This window comes from Chelonoidis abingdonii, chromosome 4 (genome assembly GCF_003597395.2).
Source record: "Chelonoidis abingdonii isolate Lonesome George chromosome 4, CheloAbing_2.0, whole genome shotgun sequence".
Taxonomy (NCBI): Eukaryota; Metazoa; Chordata; order Testudines; family Testudinidae; genus Chelonoidis; species Chelonoidis abingdonii.
This window is the reverse complement of record NC_133772.1, coordinates 39,764,412-39,780,107: the sequence shown is the minus strand read 5'-3', so window position 1 is coordinate 39,780,107 and position 15,696 is coordinate 39,764,412. Positions and strand designations below refer to the sequence as shown.

The window sequence follows — 15,696 nt, the reverse complement described above, 5'->3', positions numbered from 1 at the left end:
AGTCTTGGGGGTTCCCCAGGGAAGGTTTTGGGGAGACCAGAGTGAGCCAAAACACTGGAATTTTTGGATGGTGGCAGTGATATCAGATCTAAGCTGGTAATTAAGCTTAGAGGGTTTCATGCAAGCACCCAGATTTCTGGACGCTAAGGTCCAGATTTGGGAAAGATGCTTATGATACTCATAACAATAGCATTTCATTTCGCTGGCTGTGAAATATGGGATTTGATATCTAAATTTAAATAGCCTTTTAAAGACAACAGCATTTACCTAACGAAGGAAAAAGAGAGACCTGAGTAACTAACTCACAGGAAAGTTAGAATGGTACTTTCCTACTCACATCATCTTTCCACACCGCAGAGCCACTGAAATGGATTGAAATATAGCATTTCTATCTCCTGGTGAAAAAGGAAACAGAGGAACGGGTGAATCGGTCTTTGCTGCACAAAATGCTTGGTAGCAGTACCATAAACTTGGATCCTCTGTAACATTTCAATGCACAGTCCTTCGTGCTAGTCCACAGAGAAGGTGGAAGAGGGTTTGGGAGTGGGAAAGAAAGATACTAAGAAATCAATCACAAGCAGAAAAAAATCTCAGCTCCTTGAAAGTCAATGGAAAAACACTCATTGACTTCAATGGGCCCAGATTTAATTCCCCGGTGGTGTGGGCCCACGCACCCACATTCATGTTCCCTGGTAACCGTTGCCTGAGGATGTCCTAAAATGGACACCACAGAACTGTTGTAATATCCTGAGGCCCAGAGCCACTCCGCTGTCCTGGCCCTATTTACGGAATTGTCTCTTACATATAAACTGACACTTGGGGGCGGGGGAGAGAGGAGACTTATGATCGGCTATCAGAAAAGCAATCCTCACTCACTGCTCAGTGCTCATCTGTGATAACAACAGTCATTATGAAAAGGTTGCCTCTGCTGCTTGTATATAAATCAGTGTCAAACAGCTCTAACCTCCAGAGACAATGAGCCAGCTTTCCATTGAGCACAGCCTGCCATGTGAATTAGCACATGACTGCTGAATGGCCAGTATTGTTGATGGTAGCAGCAGGAGCAGCCGACTGACATTTACTTAAATACCAGGTGATCTTTTCAACAGATTTGGAGGTTTGTGACACATTTTCCTCCTGCTTCCTGAGTGCCCCCTTCCAAAGAGAAAATCAATTTCCTTCTTTCCTCAAGCTGTCTGACCTTGAAAAGCCCATTGCTTTGCTTTGTTGGAATATACTGAGCTGATCTTCTGCCAACTATACTTTATCACGAAGAAGGTGAAAGGAAACAGCAGGATTTTTTTTTTTTTTTGGTGTTGCATAAAGAATAACATTGCTTTTTCTCCTAGCTTTTCAATATTCTGTAAGCACTTTTGGTTAATTCAAGTGTTGTTGTAACTCTTTTGGTACCAAATCGTTGAAGGAAAGACTAATGGGTTAAGTAAAGGATCTAAATAACTTGTTTTCCAGTCATAAGATCTTTTCTCTTCTGTGTTTCATGACTTGAACTTTCATTGATCTCTGGAGAAAAACTTTTCAATTGTTCTTTGCTTTAGGTGAACAGTATGTAATCACCTGCTCGGTCTTCACCATTGGAGAATACTGATCAGCCAGTACTGCTGGGCTATGATGATTATTTTCAATACAACTCACTGAGTCCAGGATCTCAAATGAATTAAAGTAACTTGCCCATATTATATACCCTCAAAAATGTGCCTAATATATCTTAGTGGCTCCAATCCCTACTCATATACCTGGTTCTGCTACTTCTGATCTCCAGCTAGTTTGCTTCCTAGCAATAGTGAAGCCAGGCTTTGAGCATTGGTGAAATCAGGGAGACTGATGGGTCATCGGTGGTGCCACCTTCAATTATACCTGGCTTGAAAAGGCACTACACATACACGTAAATGAAGCTGGAAGGGGACTGGGGTCACCACCCCTGCCCACCTATTAGCTCCATCACTGCTTCCAAGCATTTTAGAGGGCTGGTATCTGTAGCACTGTAGGATGTCCTCCACCATATCTTTGACACCAATGGCAAGGACTCAAGGCACATATATAGGGAGGAAAACCAGATCTCACAGTGTGGTTATATGTATGATCTGGTGTTTGTAAGAGAACACGATGTGTCTTTTTATGTGCAAAATGGGGTTTGAATGACAGAAGTCACCTCACCACGCTCCAGGTTGCCTGGATTCTAATCCTAGAGCTCAAACAAATCAGCTATTACCTATTAGGAGCATGGTCTGTCAGCTTGTCCACACTAGTTAATAAAGAGAGATACATGACCAACATACTGATTTGAGAGAGACATGACCAACAATTTCAGCAAGAGGTTATTCCAGGTACATCACTGCTGAGTTAAATAAAAGGGAGAAGATGAAGAACATCATCTGCAAATTTTATCTAATAAAGTGGTCCATTCCCAACATTATTTTCAATGGCAGCTAGCAAATCTAAGATGAAGGGTATATTCCACTGGCCAGCCTTCAGTCAGATAACGTGACAAGTCATTCTCTTCCCTCTTTTGTATATGTAAAAAATGCTAAACATTTAGTTTACTGTCAACTTAAGTTGTCTAAAATATATATTGACACTACAAAAATGTTCGTACAGTGAATAAAAAAAATGGACTGTCTGTTTCAATATACCACCCCAGTCGTTCCTTTACATTTGTTGCAGTTTGGTTTTACACGGCTTGTTCTGCCTCCGTTTTTAATTGATTATATCAGCCCTTGAAATTTCTCTTTTCCTTTCAGCTGCTCTTCTCTTTTTGAGACAAAATCCTGGGGGCAAGGGCGGCAGCAGCATATACTAATCAGCAGAGCAGAGTCTGGGCAGCAGGAGCTACGGGGCTAAATCAGCACTTAAAATCAGTGTAGCTCAACTGCATAAATTGGTGGTGTGCTACTGATTTCAACCAGGTGATGGTCTAGCCCATTGCCCTCTACCCAGAGACTTCAACTGGCTTCCTGAATGACCCTGGATGAGTGACTTAGAGCTTGACCCTGGGAGATTCTGAGTGCCTCCTGAGAGGTGCTGGGAGCTCTCAATTCCCATTGACTTTACTGGGAGTCAGTACTTCTCAGGCGCCACTCTGCACCTCACAGGATCAAGTCCTTTATCTCTCTGCCTCATTTTCTCCATCTGTAAAATAGGAGCACGTCTACTTTTCCACCCTTTGAAATGTAATTTGAGATCCTTGGATGAAAGCTGTTACATTACAGTACAAAATATTAATTCTTAATATGTTCATATTGCAGCAGCATCCTTGAGAGAAGCCAGCTGAAGAGATAGGTCATGAAACAGCAGAGGTCACCTGTCTTTGAAAAAGCATCTATTGCAAAAGCTCCAGTTCAAGCTACAAGTCTGGGAAACAGCTGATCTAATTATGGAAACGCTTCCCATGACAAAAAATACGAAGATGTGTTCCACTCCCTCCATGGTGTGTTACCTGGGCACTCAGCTAGCAAGAAGGCTGCAGAGGTGATTTACCCTCTGCTATATGCGACCTGAATGGTACCAAATCATTTAAAAGAAAAGCCAGAAGTAAAATTTCATATTCCTGAAAGTAAGGGACTGGTGACACTGATTTGAGCCAGGCATAGTGCAGATAGCAACCATGAAGGATTTCCCCACACAGTTCTGAAAATGCGCTTCCAGCCACCCAGCTTAGTAGTCCAGCCCTGAGCCTCTCCTGAGTGGAAGCTCTATGCCAAATTGTGTGATGGTTTTGTAATATGAATAAATATCCAGTGGTGACAGTGACAAGACACATGAAGCTCGCTTCACTTGTGAATGGTAACAGACCACTGAAGTAGCGAACCCTCAGGCAGGTGGGTACTAGCATTTGGTGTGGAGTCATGCTTCCCTTTTATTGAGGAGAGTTGAATTTTATTTTATTATTTTTGCTAACGTGTTATTCTAAGATTCCATTAAGCTCTGAGCACCACAGTTCAGGCATTCCCATAGGGGAACCCTAATGCATTTTATACGCAGTTATTGTTTTAGTTTGCTTTTGAGGAACACCTAATTCAGAGTGTGCACTTAAACTCTTGTCATCAGTACTTTGGTATCCCTCAGTGACCAATGCTAATAGCATTTTGCAGCTGCACTTCCAGTTCCTGCTTTAACAAATGAATTAGAAGAAGTAAAGGATTTTCTTTTTTGTGTTTGTTATTTCAAACACACAGGCAATGATTTCCTCTGCCTCAAATAAAAAGTTAATACAGGGCTTCAAGACTCCAGGCAGGGAGCTGTTATAGAGGATGAAAAAGAAAATACAACCAATAGAGCTTTATAATTAATCAAAATTAATTAAATGCCACCAGATTCCTTATGGAATTAAATATTATACGATACATCCATTAGCGTGTCCAAAAGAATTCACCATGAGTAGAATTTCCTCAATGAGGTCCCAACCCAGCAAGGCAATTAAATCCATGAATTAACTTTAATGAGACTTAGATGCATGCTTAAAGTTAGGCACATGGTCTTAAGCATGTGCTTAAATATTTCGCTGCACTGGAGCCAAAAAGAATGGGGGACAAGTAGCTGCTTGTGACAATGCTGCTTCATCTCCTAAAATATGGTATCACCTTTGAAATACAAATAGCTTGGTTAAGACAAATGGTGTTACCATGAAAAATAAATCACACACACACACACCCGCCTCTAGTTGTCATTTCCATTTTAACTATCTCATTCTTTTAGCACTATTCCGTGTCATTGAAGTATGTAAAGTGCTTGACCGGGCTGTAATACATCACCCTTATAACAGGCAATTAGAACAGAGAAATGTCTACAGAGGACAGAATACAGAATTCTTGCAAACCAACCTTCTTACTATTGTAAGTTACTCACTAATTATAACGGACACTTTCCAGACCTTTAAGGCTATCAGTAGTGCTCTGAAATGAGGGAGTAAGTGCTAACAGCAAGATGAGGGCTACATGTTCAATCCACTCCTTTAAATGTAAAACAAAGAGTTTTAACTGTCTGCTGAAGAGCCATTCACACAGGTATTAAAACCAGTATTGCCAGAAATAGTTTTAAACATGGAATGTTACCACAGCAAACCCAGGCAGAAATACCTGAAGAAATTTATGACGATCCTGTTAGCTTTCATTCGGGGCGCCTGCTGCTACACACTGTCAAACTACCTCAGGCATTCACCACGCTAGCATTTTTCTGAAATTCTTCCAGCATTCCATTATAATGAGTGTAGTCACCCGAGCTGTAGCAACAGTGGAAGTATTATTGCAGACAGCACTTCAGTGTCTTCATCACCTAAATATGTTCGAATGATATGGTGGTAAAAATGCCAGCAGGCACTAGCAACCAGTCTGCACTAGCAGTATCAGTGGTGGAGTTGCAATAGTAAGAGCTTTTAAGAAAAATGCCAATGTGAAGAAAGCCTGAGAAGGACGTAGAAGGCCAGGTGCTGGTGGTAAAGGCAGGGTGCGGAGCCAAAGGAGCACTGCAGAGTGAACACCTAGCCACTCAGTTTTTCAGGATTTTCCAATGACTCTGGTGGGGGAGGTCTGAGGCCCATGTGCTGTGTCTGCTCCACAGTGAGACAAATCCTGTCCACCCCAATGGGATGGAGTCTTGAGTTTCTATTCTTAGAGTTCCCAAGTGTTTTCCAAGGCCATGTCTACATTACCAAGTTCTGTCGACAAAAGTGATGTTGACAGCCAAAATTTGACATCATAAAAATCAGAATCATGTTAGCACTCCCTCCCTCTGTTGGCAGAGCACATCTACTGTGGAGGCACCATCACTGACAGTGTGAGCCATGCACTGTGGGTACCTGTCCAGCTCGACACTTTTGTGGCTAGGTGTTGTGGGAAGGCAGAGAGGATCGTGGCACATTCTGGGACCAGGCTCAATGTCCCATGATGTGTTGTTTCTGTCCCAGCACTCAGACTCATAGACTTTAAGGGACCATTATGATCTTCTGTCTGACCTCCTGTACAACACAGGCCACATAATCTCACCCACCCACTCCTGTAACAAACCCCTAACGTTTGTCTGAGCTATTGACGTCCTCAAATTGTGGTAAAGTCTCATAGGGCCTGAAGTTACAGTACTGGAGTGGGACTCAGGGGAGCTGGGTTCAATCCTCTTCCTGTTTTCTGCAGTACTCCTTCCTAGGCAGTCGTTTCCCATTTTGTACGTGTGCAACTGACTGTTCATTCCTAAGTGGAGTACTTTGCATTTGTCCTTATTAAATTTCATCCTATTTACTTCAGACCATTTCTCCAGTTTGTCCAGATCATTTTCAATTATAATCCTATCCTCCAAAGCACTTCCAACCCCTCCCAGCTTGGTATCATCCGCAAATGTTATAAGTGTACTCTCTATGCATTATCTAANATAGTCAAACACCTGTTAATTGCCAAAATTAGGCTATCCCATCATACCATCCCTTCCATAAACTTATCAAGCTTAGTCTTGAAGCCAGATATGTCTTTTGCCTCCACTGCTCCCGTTGGAAGGCAATTCCAGAACTTTCGCCTCTGATGGTTAGAAACCTTCGTCTAATTTTAAGTCTAAACTTCCTAATGGCCAGTTTATATCCATTTGTTCTTGAGTCCACATTGGTACTGAGCTTAAATAACTCCTCCTGGTATTTATCCCTCTGATATATTTATAGAGAGCAACCATATTTTCCCTCAGCCTTCTTTTGGTTAGACTAAACAAGCCAAGCTCTTTGAGTCTCAATGGGCTTTCTTTCCCAGAATTTTTGCAACAGCCTTTCTTTGTGGTGCACCCTGGCATCTTTGTGAGCAGTAATAGATCCCGCAGTGCTCTCCAATTCTCTGTTAATTGTCATGAAGACATTGTGGGTGGCAGTGCAGTTAATCTTGAAGTCCCTAATTGAAGAAGACTCCCAGGAACCTAACATGAGGCATGATATGGATAGGAGCAACTTCAGATTGCTTTTGGCATTCACAGAACAGCTCCATAGGGTAGACCATCGTTTCTAGGCTTGGGAAACAAGCACTGAATGGTGGGATCATATTGTCATGCAGGTCTGGGATGAAGAGCACTGACTACAGAACTTTTGGATGCAGAAAGCCACTTTCCTGGAACTGTGTGTGGAGCTTGCCCCAACACTGCAGTGCAAGGACACCAGAATGAGAGCTGCCCTATCCGTGGAGAAACATTTGGCAATCGCTTTGTGGAAGCTGGTGACTCCAGCCTGCTTCCAGTCAGTCACGAATCAATTTGGAGCAGGGAAGTTTGCCGCTGGGGCTGCATTAATGCAAGTATGCAGGGCAGTAAATCGCATCCTGCTACGAAGGACTGTGACTCTGGGAAATGTTCGTGAAATAGTGGACGGTTTTACAGAAACGGGTTTCCTTAACTGTGGGGCGCGTCTCATGGGGAAAATAGCACACACTCCTTGCAAGGGTCATGGCGCAGCATTCTAGGAAAAAAAGTCTAAAATTCTTCCACACTTTTCACAGGCAAGGGTCATTCTAGCAGACATCTCACTGCTAAGGGTAAGCAAGGAAGTGAGGGAACATCTACCCCATGTTTGTGAATTCTGCCCTGCTCCCTATGCTGCTTGCCTAAGTGCCACTTCGGTCCCTGCACAGGTGATTGCCGAATGGTATGGGAAAGTTTCCTACAATGGGAAAAGGAACAAAGCAGCTCTGCCAAGGAACTTTGGGCAGAGGATTGCTGAATACCGTTAGGAAATTGTTTCCGACAGAAGTCGCATTGCAGTGTGTACGCATTCACTGTTTGGTGAGGCATAGACAAGGTCCAAATAACTTTAGCCCTCTGTTAGCAACTTCTTGTATAGGGAGCATGATCAGCTCTTAATTCACCTCAGCTTCCCCATCTGTGAAAAGGTGTTAACTGTAACAGGTTGGCCGTGTTTGCTTTAAAGCACCTCAAGCAGGGCTTGATCCTGCTGAGAGGAATGTTAAGTGGATTCTGCTGTTTTAATGGTACCGCTGACATGCTGCAGATATGTGGAAGGCGGAAGTGGCTTTTTAGGCCTTGTCTACACTTACCAAGGGTTCGACATGCAGTGATCATGCATCAGCAGTTAATTTAGTGGGTCTAGTGAAGACCTGCTAAATTGACTGCAGATCACTCGCCCATCAACTCCTGTAGGCCACCTGAACGAGAAGCGCAAGGGGAGTCAATCGGAGAGTGATCTGCGGTCGACATTGCATAGTGTGGACCCTGCAGTAAGTACATCTAAGTACATCGACTTCAGCTATATTTTTCACATAGCTGAAGTTGAATAATTTAGATTGATCTCCCCCTGTAGTGTAGACAAGGCCTTAGAGAGGAAAGGATGCAGTGTATGGGCTGAGCTGTCTGGAGGGAGGAATCTTGGGAGCAGTGAAGTTTGGAGAGGAGGCTTAAGCTGAACTTTGTTATGTTAATTTCTTTCATCAGACTGTGAACCTCTTCCTCATACTGATGAGCAGCTGGGTACAAAGAGACTATTCCTGGAAGTAACTGCTCATCAGTGTGAATAAGAGGTTCACAATCTGGCCCTTTGCTAATAAAGCCAAACCCCAAGGAGGGGGTGACTGTGGCCTCCACATAGTATATTTGAGAGCAGGTTGGTAAAGGCATCTTCTCACATCAATCTACCTCACAGGTGGGTAGCAGAGATTAGGTAACACATATGCACATGCTTACCTGTGCTGGTAATGTTCAACACAGCTAATGGTGCCAGGATTCTAGGTGGCAGTTTTCAATGGGCTTTAAGGGAGTCAAGTGCCCAATTCCCACTGAAAATCCCTGTCCTAACCCTCAATTTCCAACGGCCCTAACTGCTCTCATAATCAACTCCATGCCCCTTCAAAGAGCCTTCACTGTTTCTATTCCTTAAACTGCCCTGTATTATTTTAGTCTGTCATTTAAAACTAATAAAGTTAACGTTTATTTATGCTTTTCCATTTATGGGTGCTAAATAGCAGGAGTACATACTACTACCTATAAATCAGAAAAGGGGGATATGTGAATTAACAAACATGCTGAAAAACGATCTTCATAGTTACAGAAGACAGTAAATCTAGACTTCTTCTGTGCCTCTGGGAAAACAGTCATAATAAAAATAAAGACAGATGTTCAAAACAGAGGGACTAAAAAGTTATTACTAGAACATCACCATGCACCTTATTTGCATCGCTTATATTCTTAAAGGGCCCAAACCTGTGAGGTGCGCAGCTCAACTGGGAGTTCATGGGGTTCAGCAATCAGAAGAAGCTCAACACTTCATAGGATTGAGCCCCAATGCTTTGCATTTGTCAGTGTAAAATTGAGCTTAACCTCTTCATTATTGCCTCTTGGAATACCTAAGTAGCCACACATCATAAAAACTAACTCATAAAAAATGGCCTGAATATGTATCCTAGATCAAGTGCTGGTCTGCGCCGATGGAAGCAAAATGAACACATAGTAAGGGCCAAATTCAACCCATATGTCAGTGGACATACCTCCTCTGATGTTAGTGGTGTTTGGGCTGCTTCCCCAGGGGTGAATTGAGCAGTCATGCTACAGAAGTGGCAATAATGGGACAAGGAATTCTCTTGATAGCAGCAGCTGCACACACAACCTGCTCCATTTAGACAGATTATTCTTGTCCCAGGGCAAAACTAAACTGCACGATGTGTATGTGCATGCGTTTGTGCATGCACAGATGTCATTGGCAGCTCAGGGATGTATATACCCAAACATAAGGAGCACTCTCTGTCATGCCACCCCAAAACACACCTCTGTTACTACTGTGCAGGGCACCTGGATCAACCTGTTTACTGCTTTTGAAGGACCCAGAATCAGAGGGAAGAGTTTCACCTCCCTTTCCCCACACCACAACCAGTCCCCACCTCCCCCGCCGAAGTGGCACCTATACGTAACTCTCCACTAGATCTGCAGCACTCAAGGTGTATGTTATGGAGGGTGAGTGGCAAGGACATCAAGGGGAATGGCATGCAGAAAGTGATCTCAGACTATGAAAGAGAGATCCGCAGTGCAGCTCTGAGATGCTACTCTCATTCCCCTCTCATTTTGATGGGTTGTTCTCTGAGCATCTCTCACTTTCGAACAAGGAGTACTTGTGCCACCTTAGAGACTAACAAAAGCTTACACCCAGATAAATTTGTGAGTCTCTAAGGTGCCACAAGGACTCCTCGTTCTTTTTGCTGATACAGACTAACACAGCTACCACTCTCTAAAGTGAGAAGTTTCAGTGTCACACCTCATGAGCAGTTCCTGGAGAGGACCATAAAGCAAAGCAGAATGCTTCTCTCACCCAACCTGAGACAAGCTTTCACACATTAGAAGCAATTCATTCTAATGCATGAGCAACACTCAATAATTCGTTACTCAGAGAAGCATCTTTTAGTAAGAATGGAAACAAACAAAATTTTTGAGCACCACCCCCTCCGTCCTGACTAATAAGAATAGCCCAGTCTGAGCTGATGTGCTTTCCTGGCAGTTATTTTGCTCATCTGCATAGCAGCATTCTCTTCCAGAGCAAAAGGAGCAGCAGTTCTTTTCCCAAAACAAAAAAACAAAACAAAAAAAAAACCTGATAAGTGATTGACTGTAAAATAAACAAACAATAAACAATATTTTTTAAAATGCTGGTGCTATAGAATACTTAACATGCTGTTAAAGTGTGTGTCATGGTGATTTACATAGAAATTGTCTTCTTTGCAGCCCAAGAGACAATAGTAAGTTATTGTAAACGTGCAGCCGGATGCATAGTCACTCCCTCGCTAATACTGCGCTGTGCTCTCTAGTTTATCATTGTGCACATTCTGCAGCAGAAGGAATGAAAAAGAGGCATCGGTCTGTGGAAGTACACTGTTAAATCAACCACTGAAAACAGCCCTGAAATCAGCTCAGCCTTTAAATTTTCTGTAGATTTTTATTTTCTTTTAGTCTTGTGGTTAAGGCAAAGCATTGGGTTCTAGTCCTCGTGCTGATACCTTCTTCCTTTGTAGCCCTGGGCAAGTCCCTTAACCTCGCTGCTTCAATCTCCCAATCTGAGTGGGGATAGCAGTACTTCCCTACTTCACAGAGTGCTGTGAGGATTAATTAATGTTTGTAATAAGGGAGTAGAGTATTGGCCTCATGAACTTTACACTGTCAAAGAAGCAAGGCATGAAGGAGGATTGTTGGGGATCCTGTTCCTTCTCCATTTAGCCTCCTCTTAAGCCAACAACAGAGTATAATGATCATTCCCCATTTTGTACTGGGAAGAATTTTATACACACGTGTATGTGCACACTTACATACACACAGCCAAACAGCAGGCCTCTGGGTACTACAGAAACCTGTTGCTTTCTGAATATGTTTATTACACAGAAGCCTGTTGAGTCTGACTTATTTGTGATAAAGGCTTGAAAAGCTAATACTGTTTTCTTCTGATGTGTGGATGTTATCATACACTGTTCATTAAAAGATATTCCAACAAACTGCATTAACTGGATAACCCCAGTGGTAAGGCTCTAACTTTTCTGATTTAGACACATTTCTCACACCAGTATGTATAACAATATTGTTCTTCAGATCAGGAGAGCTGACATTACTTTCACTATGCTGTAGGGAAATATTAGTTTTAGACTGCTAATGTTTATTTATTTTTAGTAAGTCTAGTATAGAGCAGAAACACAGGAAATGCAACCCAGACAATGACCACTGATCCACCTAGTCTAGTATTCTAGATTTAAAAGATTAAGGGATTATGATCATTTAGTCTGACCACCTGCACTGCACAGGCCATAAAAATCTCACCCAGTGATTCCTGAAGGAAGTCCAATAACTTGTGGTTGAACTAGATCATACATTTTAGAATGAGATTAGTTCTTGAGGTCAACCTTGTCATGGCTCCAGCACTGTTCCATACAAAACAATTCAAAGGAAGTGAGTTCCTTTCCCTCCTCATCAATAGCATAACCAAACAATGTTGCAAATGTACAGGGCATGGGGAAATGGCAAATGGCATTCCTTCCTGACTCCTGCTAGCAACCAATTTATGACCTGAAGAATAAGGATTATCATCTTTTGTAACTATTAACTCAGCCAGCGTTAACAGCACTGACTGATTTATTAATGTAAACATCCAATCCTTTTCCTTCCACCCACCCACCCATATTTTACTAAACAATTTGCCTCAGGGAATTCTGTGGGTTGATTATATACAACATAAAAAGTGTTTCTTCTCTTCTGAACATGCTTTCTTTACATTTCAAGTACACCTCCTGTGCTTGTGTTAAGAGGAAAATGTGGCTGGCCTTCACTATACCGTTCATTATTTTAGATACCTCTATCATCTCTCTTCTTAATGTTGTCCCTTTCCCAAACCAAATCATGCTAGACTTTTTAATCCCTCTTCATATGAAAGTTCCCTCCCCTAGTGCTTCTAATCTTTTTCATTACCCTTCTCTGACATGAGGTGACCAAAACTCAATGCTGAATTCATGGTGAAGTCATTCCATCAATTTACATAATGGCGTTATAGAATTTCCATATGATTCCCTTCTTCTACAGCCAAATGTTGTATTTGCTTTACGGAGTGCTGCTGGACATTCAGCAGATGCCTTCATTAAACTGTCCTCTGTGACGTGTACCCTTTCTCCTGAGAAGTCTCAGCTAACTCAGAACCCATCAGTGCGCATGAGTAGTTTTAAATTGTCCCTTTCAGTGTAAATTATCTTGCAAGTCAATTCTGAGTTTTACTTGCCATGCTGTTGCCTAATAAACTAATTCTTTTAGGTATTTTTGGAGAATCTCTCACAATCATCCACAATTTTTACTCTTGTAAATAAGTTTGGGCCTTCCAATAAAACGGTGGCCAACTTGTTATTCACTATTCTATTCCTAATCCTAGAAGCACCTTGCTATTAATGACTGTTTCTCAGAATGGAAAGACATTTATTCCTTCTCTTCACTTCCCAGCTCCTAAACAGTTTCTAATCCATGGCAGAATTTTATCATTCAACCTGCAGTTTCATAATAGTCTATTCTAAGAGATGTCAATAGAAGCCTACTGAACGCCTAAAAATATTGAATCCAATGCTTCTCCTGGACTCCTTATTTTGTTATCGCTTTTCAAAAACCCTAGTGGGTTAGAAACATCCAGTTTATCCTTATAACAGCTATGCTCTTTTGTGGGGGAAACACAGGAATTGCCATACTGGATCAGACCAGTGACCCATCAAGGTAAAATCTGAACACAGAAAACAAAGGGCTCTTGTGTTAACTCCAAACACTGTTACTGTGGCAGTTAGCTGGAATTTCATTAGACTGTCCAGAGGTGCTCTCAGGAACAAGTTTGACAGATGACAACCTATTTGTCTCTGCCTTTTACATCTTGGGCATCCAGACTTTCTAACAAACTCAAAGTCACTTCTGAAATGTAAGCGTAATAAAAAAAATATTCAATTGCCATTAGCTTCCACCTCTGAGGTAACTTTCTCTTTCCCATCCCTTCCCAGCTGAGAGTTCCCTTTTTTCCTATATCGTGATTGCTTTGGTAATACCTTTGACCTTGACTTGTGCATGAGAGAGAGGGAGAAAGAACGCATGCAAGAGAGACACAACTCAAGCCCTGGGAATCTGTTCATGTATTCTGAGAGCACATCTTCAGAGGGGGGTGACTTGAGAAAGAGGAAGCATGGTGTGTATGCCAAGGTGAGCACTTCATGACTTATTCATAAGGGAAGAGGCATAAAAACAAATTGCTAAAGGAGAAAGAAGAGAGAAAAATCTGACTTACCTTGTCAGTGTAGACGAAGAACAGAATCACGATGGTGAGCTCCAGCAGGAATATAATTAACAGCATGATAAAAAACTGTCAAGAGAAGAGGGGACAGGGAAAGAAACAAAAACCCAGAAACATCAAAATCTGATTCATCTTCCTCCTACTGTACAATTACTACATTCAGCAGGCAGGGGCGGCTCTAGCCATTTCGTCGCCTCAAGCACAGCGGCACGCCGCGGGGGGCACTCTACCGGTTGCTGGTCCTGCGGTTCCGGTGGACCTCCTGCAGACGTGCCTGTGGAGGGTCCGCTGGTCCTGCGACTCTGGTGGACCTCCTGCAGGCGTGCCTGCGGATGCTCCACCGAAGCTGCGGGACCAGCGGACCCTCTGCAGGCACGCCTGCGGGAGGTCCACCGGAGTTGCCTGCCGCCCTCCCGGCGACCGGCAGAGCGCCCCCCGCGGCATGCCGCCCCAAGCACGCGCTTGGTGTGCTGGGGCCTGGAGCCACCCCTGTCAGCAGGTCATGCATGAAAAGGGGATTTTGTTTTATGGACGACAGGGTACAGAGTTACTGCTTTGAGACTAAGTGAGGTGTTTGCACCATGCAGCATTGGAAAGCACACACAGGACTAATCAGGGACACAGTATGTGCAGACACACACACAGCCTACTTCTGCTCCTGATAACTTCAGAGAGAACAGAGGCTTTTGTTTGTTTGTTTGTTTTGTTTAACCAAATCTTTTCAATTAATGAAGTGGCATGGGCGTCTCTATTCTTCTCATTCCATACAGGGTGCTTCCCTCTCTGGAACAAGGAAGCCACAGGTCACTCCATTATGGCTACTAGGAAAGTGAAAGGAATATTTAAATGTTTGTGTACAAAGTTAGCATGAAGCATTCTTCAGGCTACGTATAAAAATGTCTCAAAAGTTTGAACTGGAAGCTGTCACATTTATACTTATAGCATTAAAAAAAAATTATTCAGTTTAGCTTCATGGCTCTGAGGAAACATCCCATCTAATTCCAGAAATGGGATTTATAAAAGTACCTGAATTCCTGGATTACGGATTTCAGGTAGGAGTCTCAAAAGGGCTCAGCTCTCATTGACCTCAGTGGGAACAGAGGTAGGCCAACACTAAGCACTTCTGAAAATCCCATCTTTCCCGTTATGTGATGAGAAAAAAAAAATGTTGCCACTCCAACTCTAGACAGGCTGTGGTGCAGTCATGGCAGAATGGCCCTGTAGAGTTAAGAGACTATCTTTGTCTATCTCCAAGGATTCCCTGCAATAAGCAGGCCTGATGCAAAGTCCATTGAAGTAGACAGAAAGACTCTTATTGATTTCAGTGGGCTTTGGAACAGGCCCTAATTAACAGTTCATGGTGTTATGAAAAGAGGATTATTTAGAAATCACATAAAATCAGGAGGAGGACATAAGATTGCTCACAGGCTCCACTGCCCCCTACAAGTTCACACACCTACCTCCCTGCAAGACTAGAATTCTATAACTGAACAGTACTGCTTTGATTGAAACCTCAGTTTCAGAGGTGGGGGGGGGGAAATCTACTGCTCCTTTTGCTTCAGCCACTGTCATAGCTTCCTACTCAGATTTGAACCTTAGCATTCATAACCTGAGAAGCTAGCATGAACCCTCTAAGCTTAATTACCAGCTTAGATCTGAAATCGCTGCCACCAGCCAAGTGATTTCCAGGGCTTGGCTCCCTCTCTGGTCTCCCAAAACCTTCTCTGGGGGACCCCAAGACTCAGAAGCCCTGAGTCTTACCACAAAGGGAATAAACCATTCCCCCCACCTCTCTCCCACCCAGAATCTCCTCTCTGGGCTAACCTGAGAGTTACTGATGCAACCTCTTTACATCACAATACCAAGAAGCATGTCTCCTCTCTTCCACAAAGAGACAAACCCAAAGACAAGGAAACAGAAAAGATTCT

At 42.9% G+C, this 15,696-nt stretch overlaps 1 protein-coding gene across 6 annotated transcripts in view; it reads right to left on the bottom strand.

Moving 5' to 3' along the window:
• TSPAN4 (tetraspanin 4) overlaps positions 1–15,696 on the bottom strand; it is a 726,272-nt gene that overhangs the window by 57,370 nt on the left and 653,206 nt on the right. For all 6 annotated transcript variants that reach the window (XM_075065079.1, XM_075065081.1, XM_075065080.1 and 3 more), the window contains one exon: positions 13,763–13,837. In XM_075065079.1, coding sequence (XP_074921180.1) covers positions 13,763–13,837 — 75 coding nt within the window. The remainder of the gene's footprint in view (positions 1–13,762; positions 13,838–15,696) is intronic.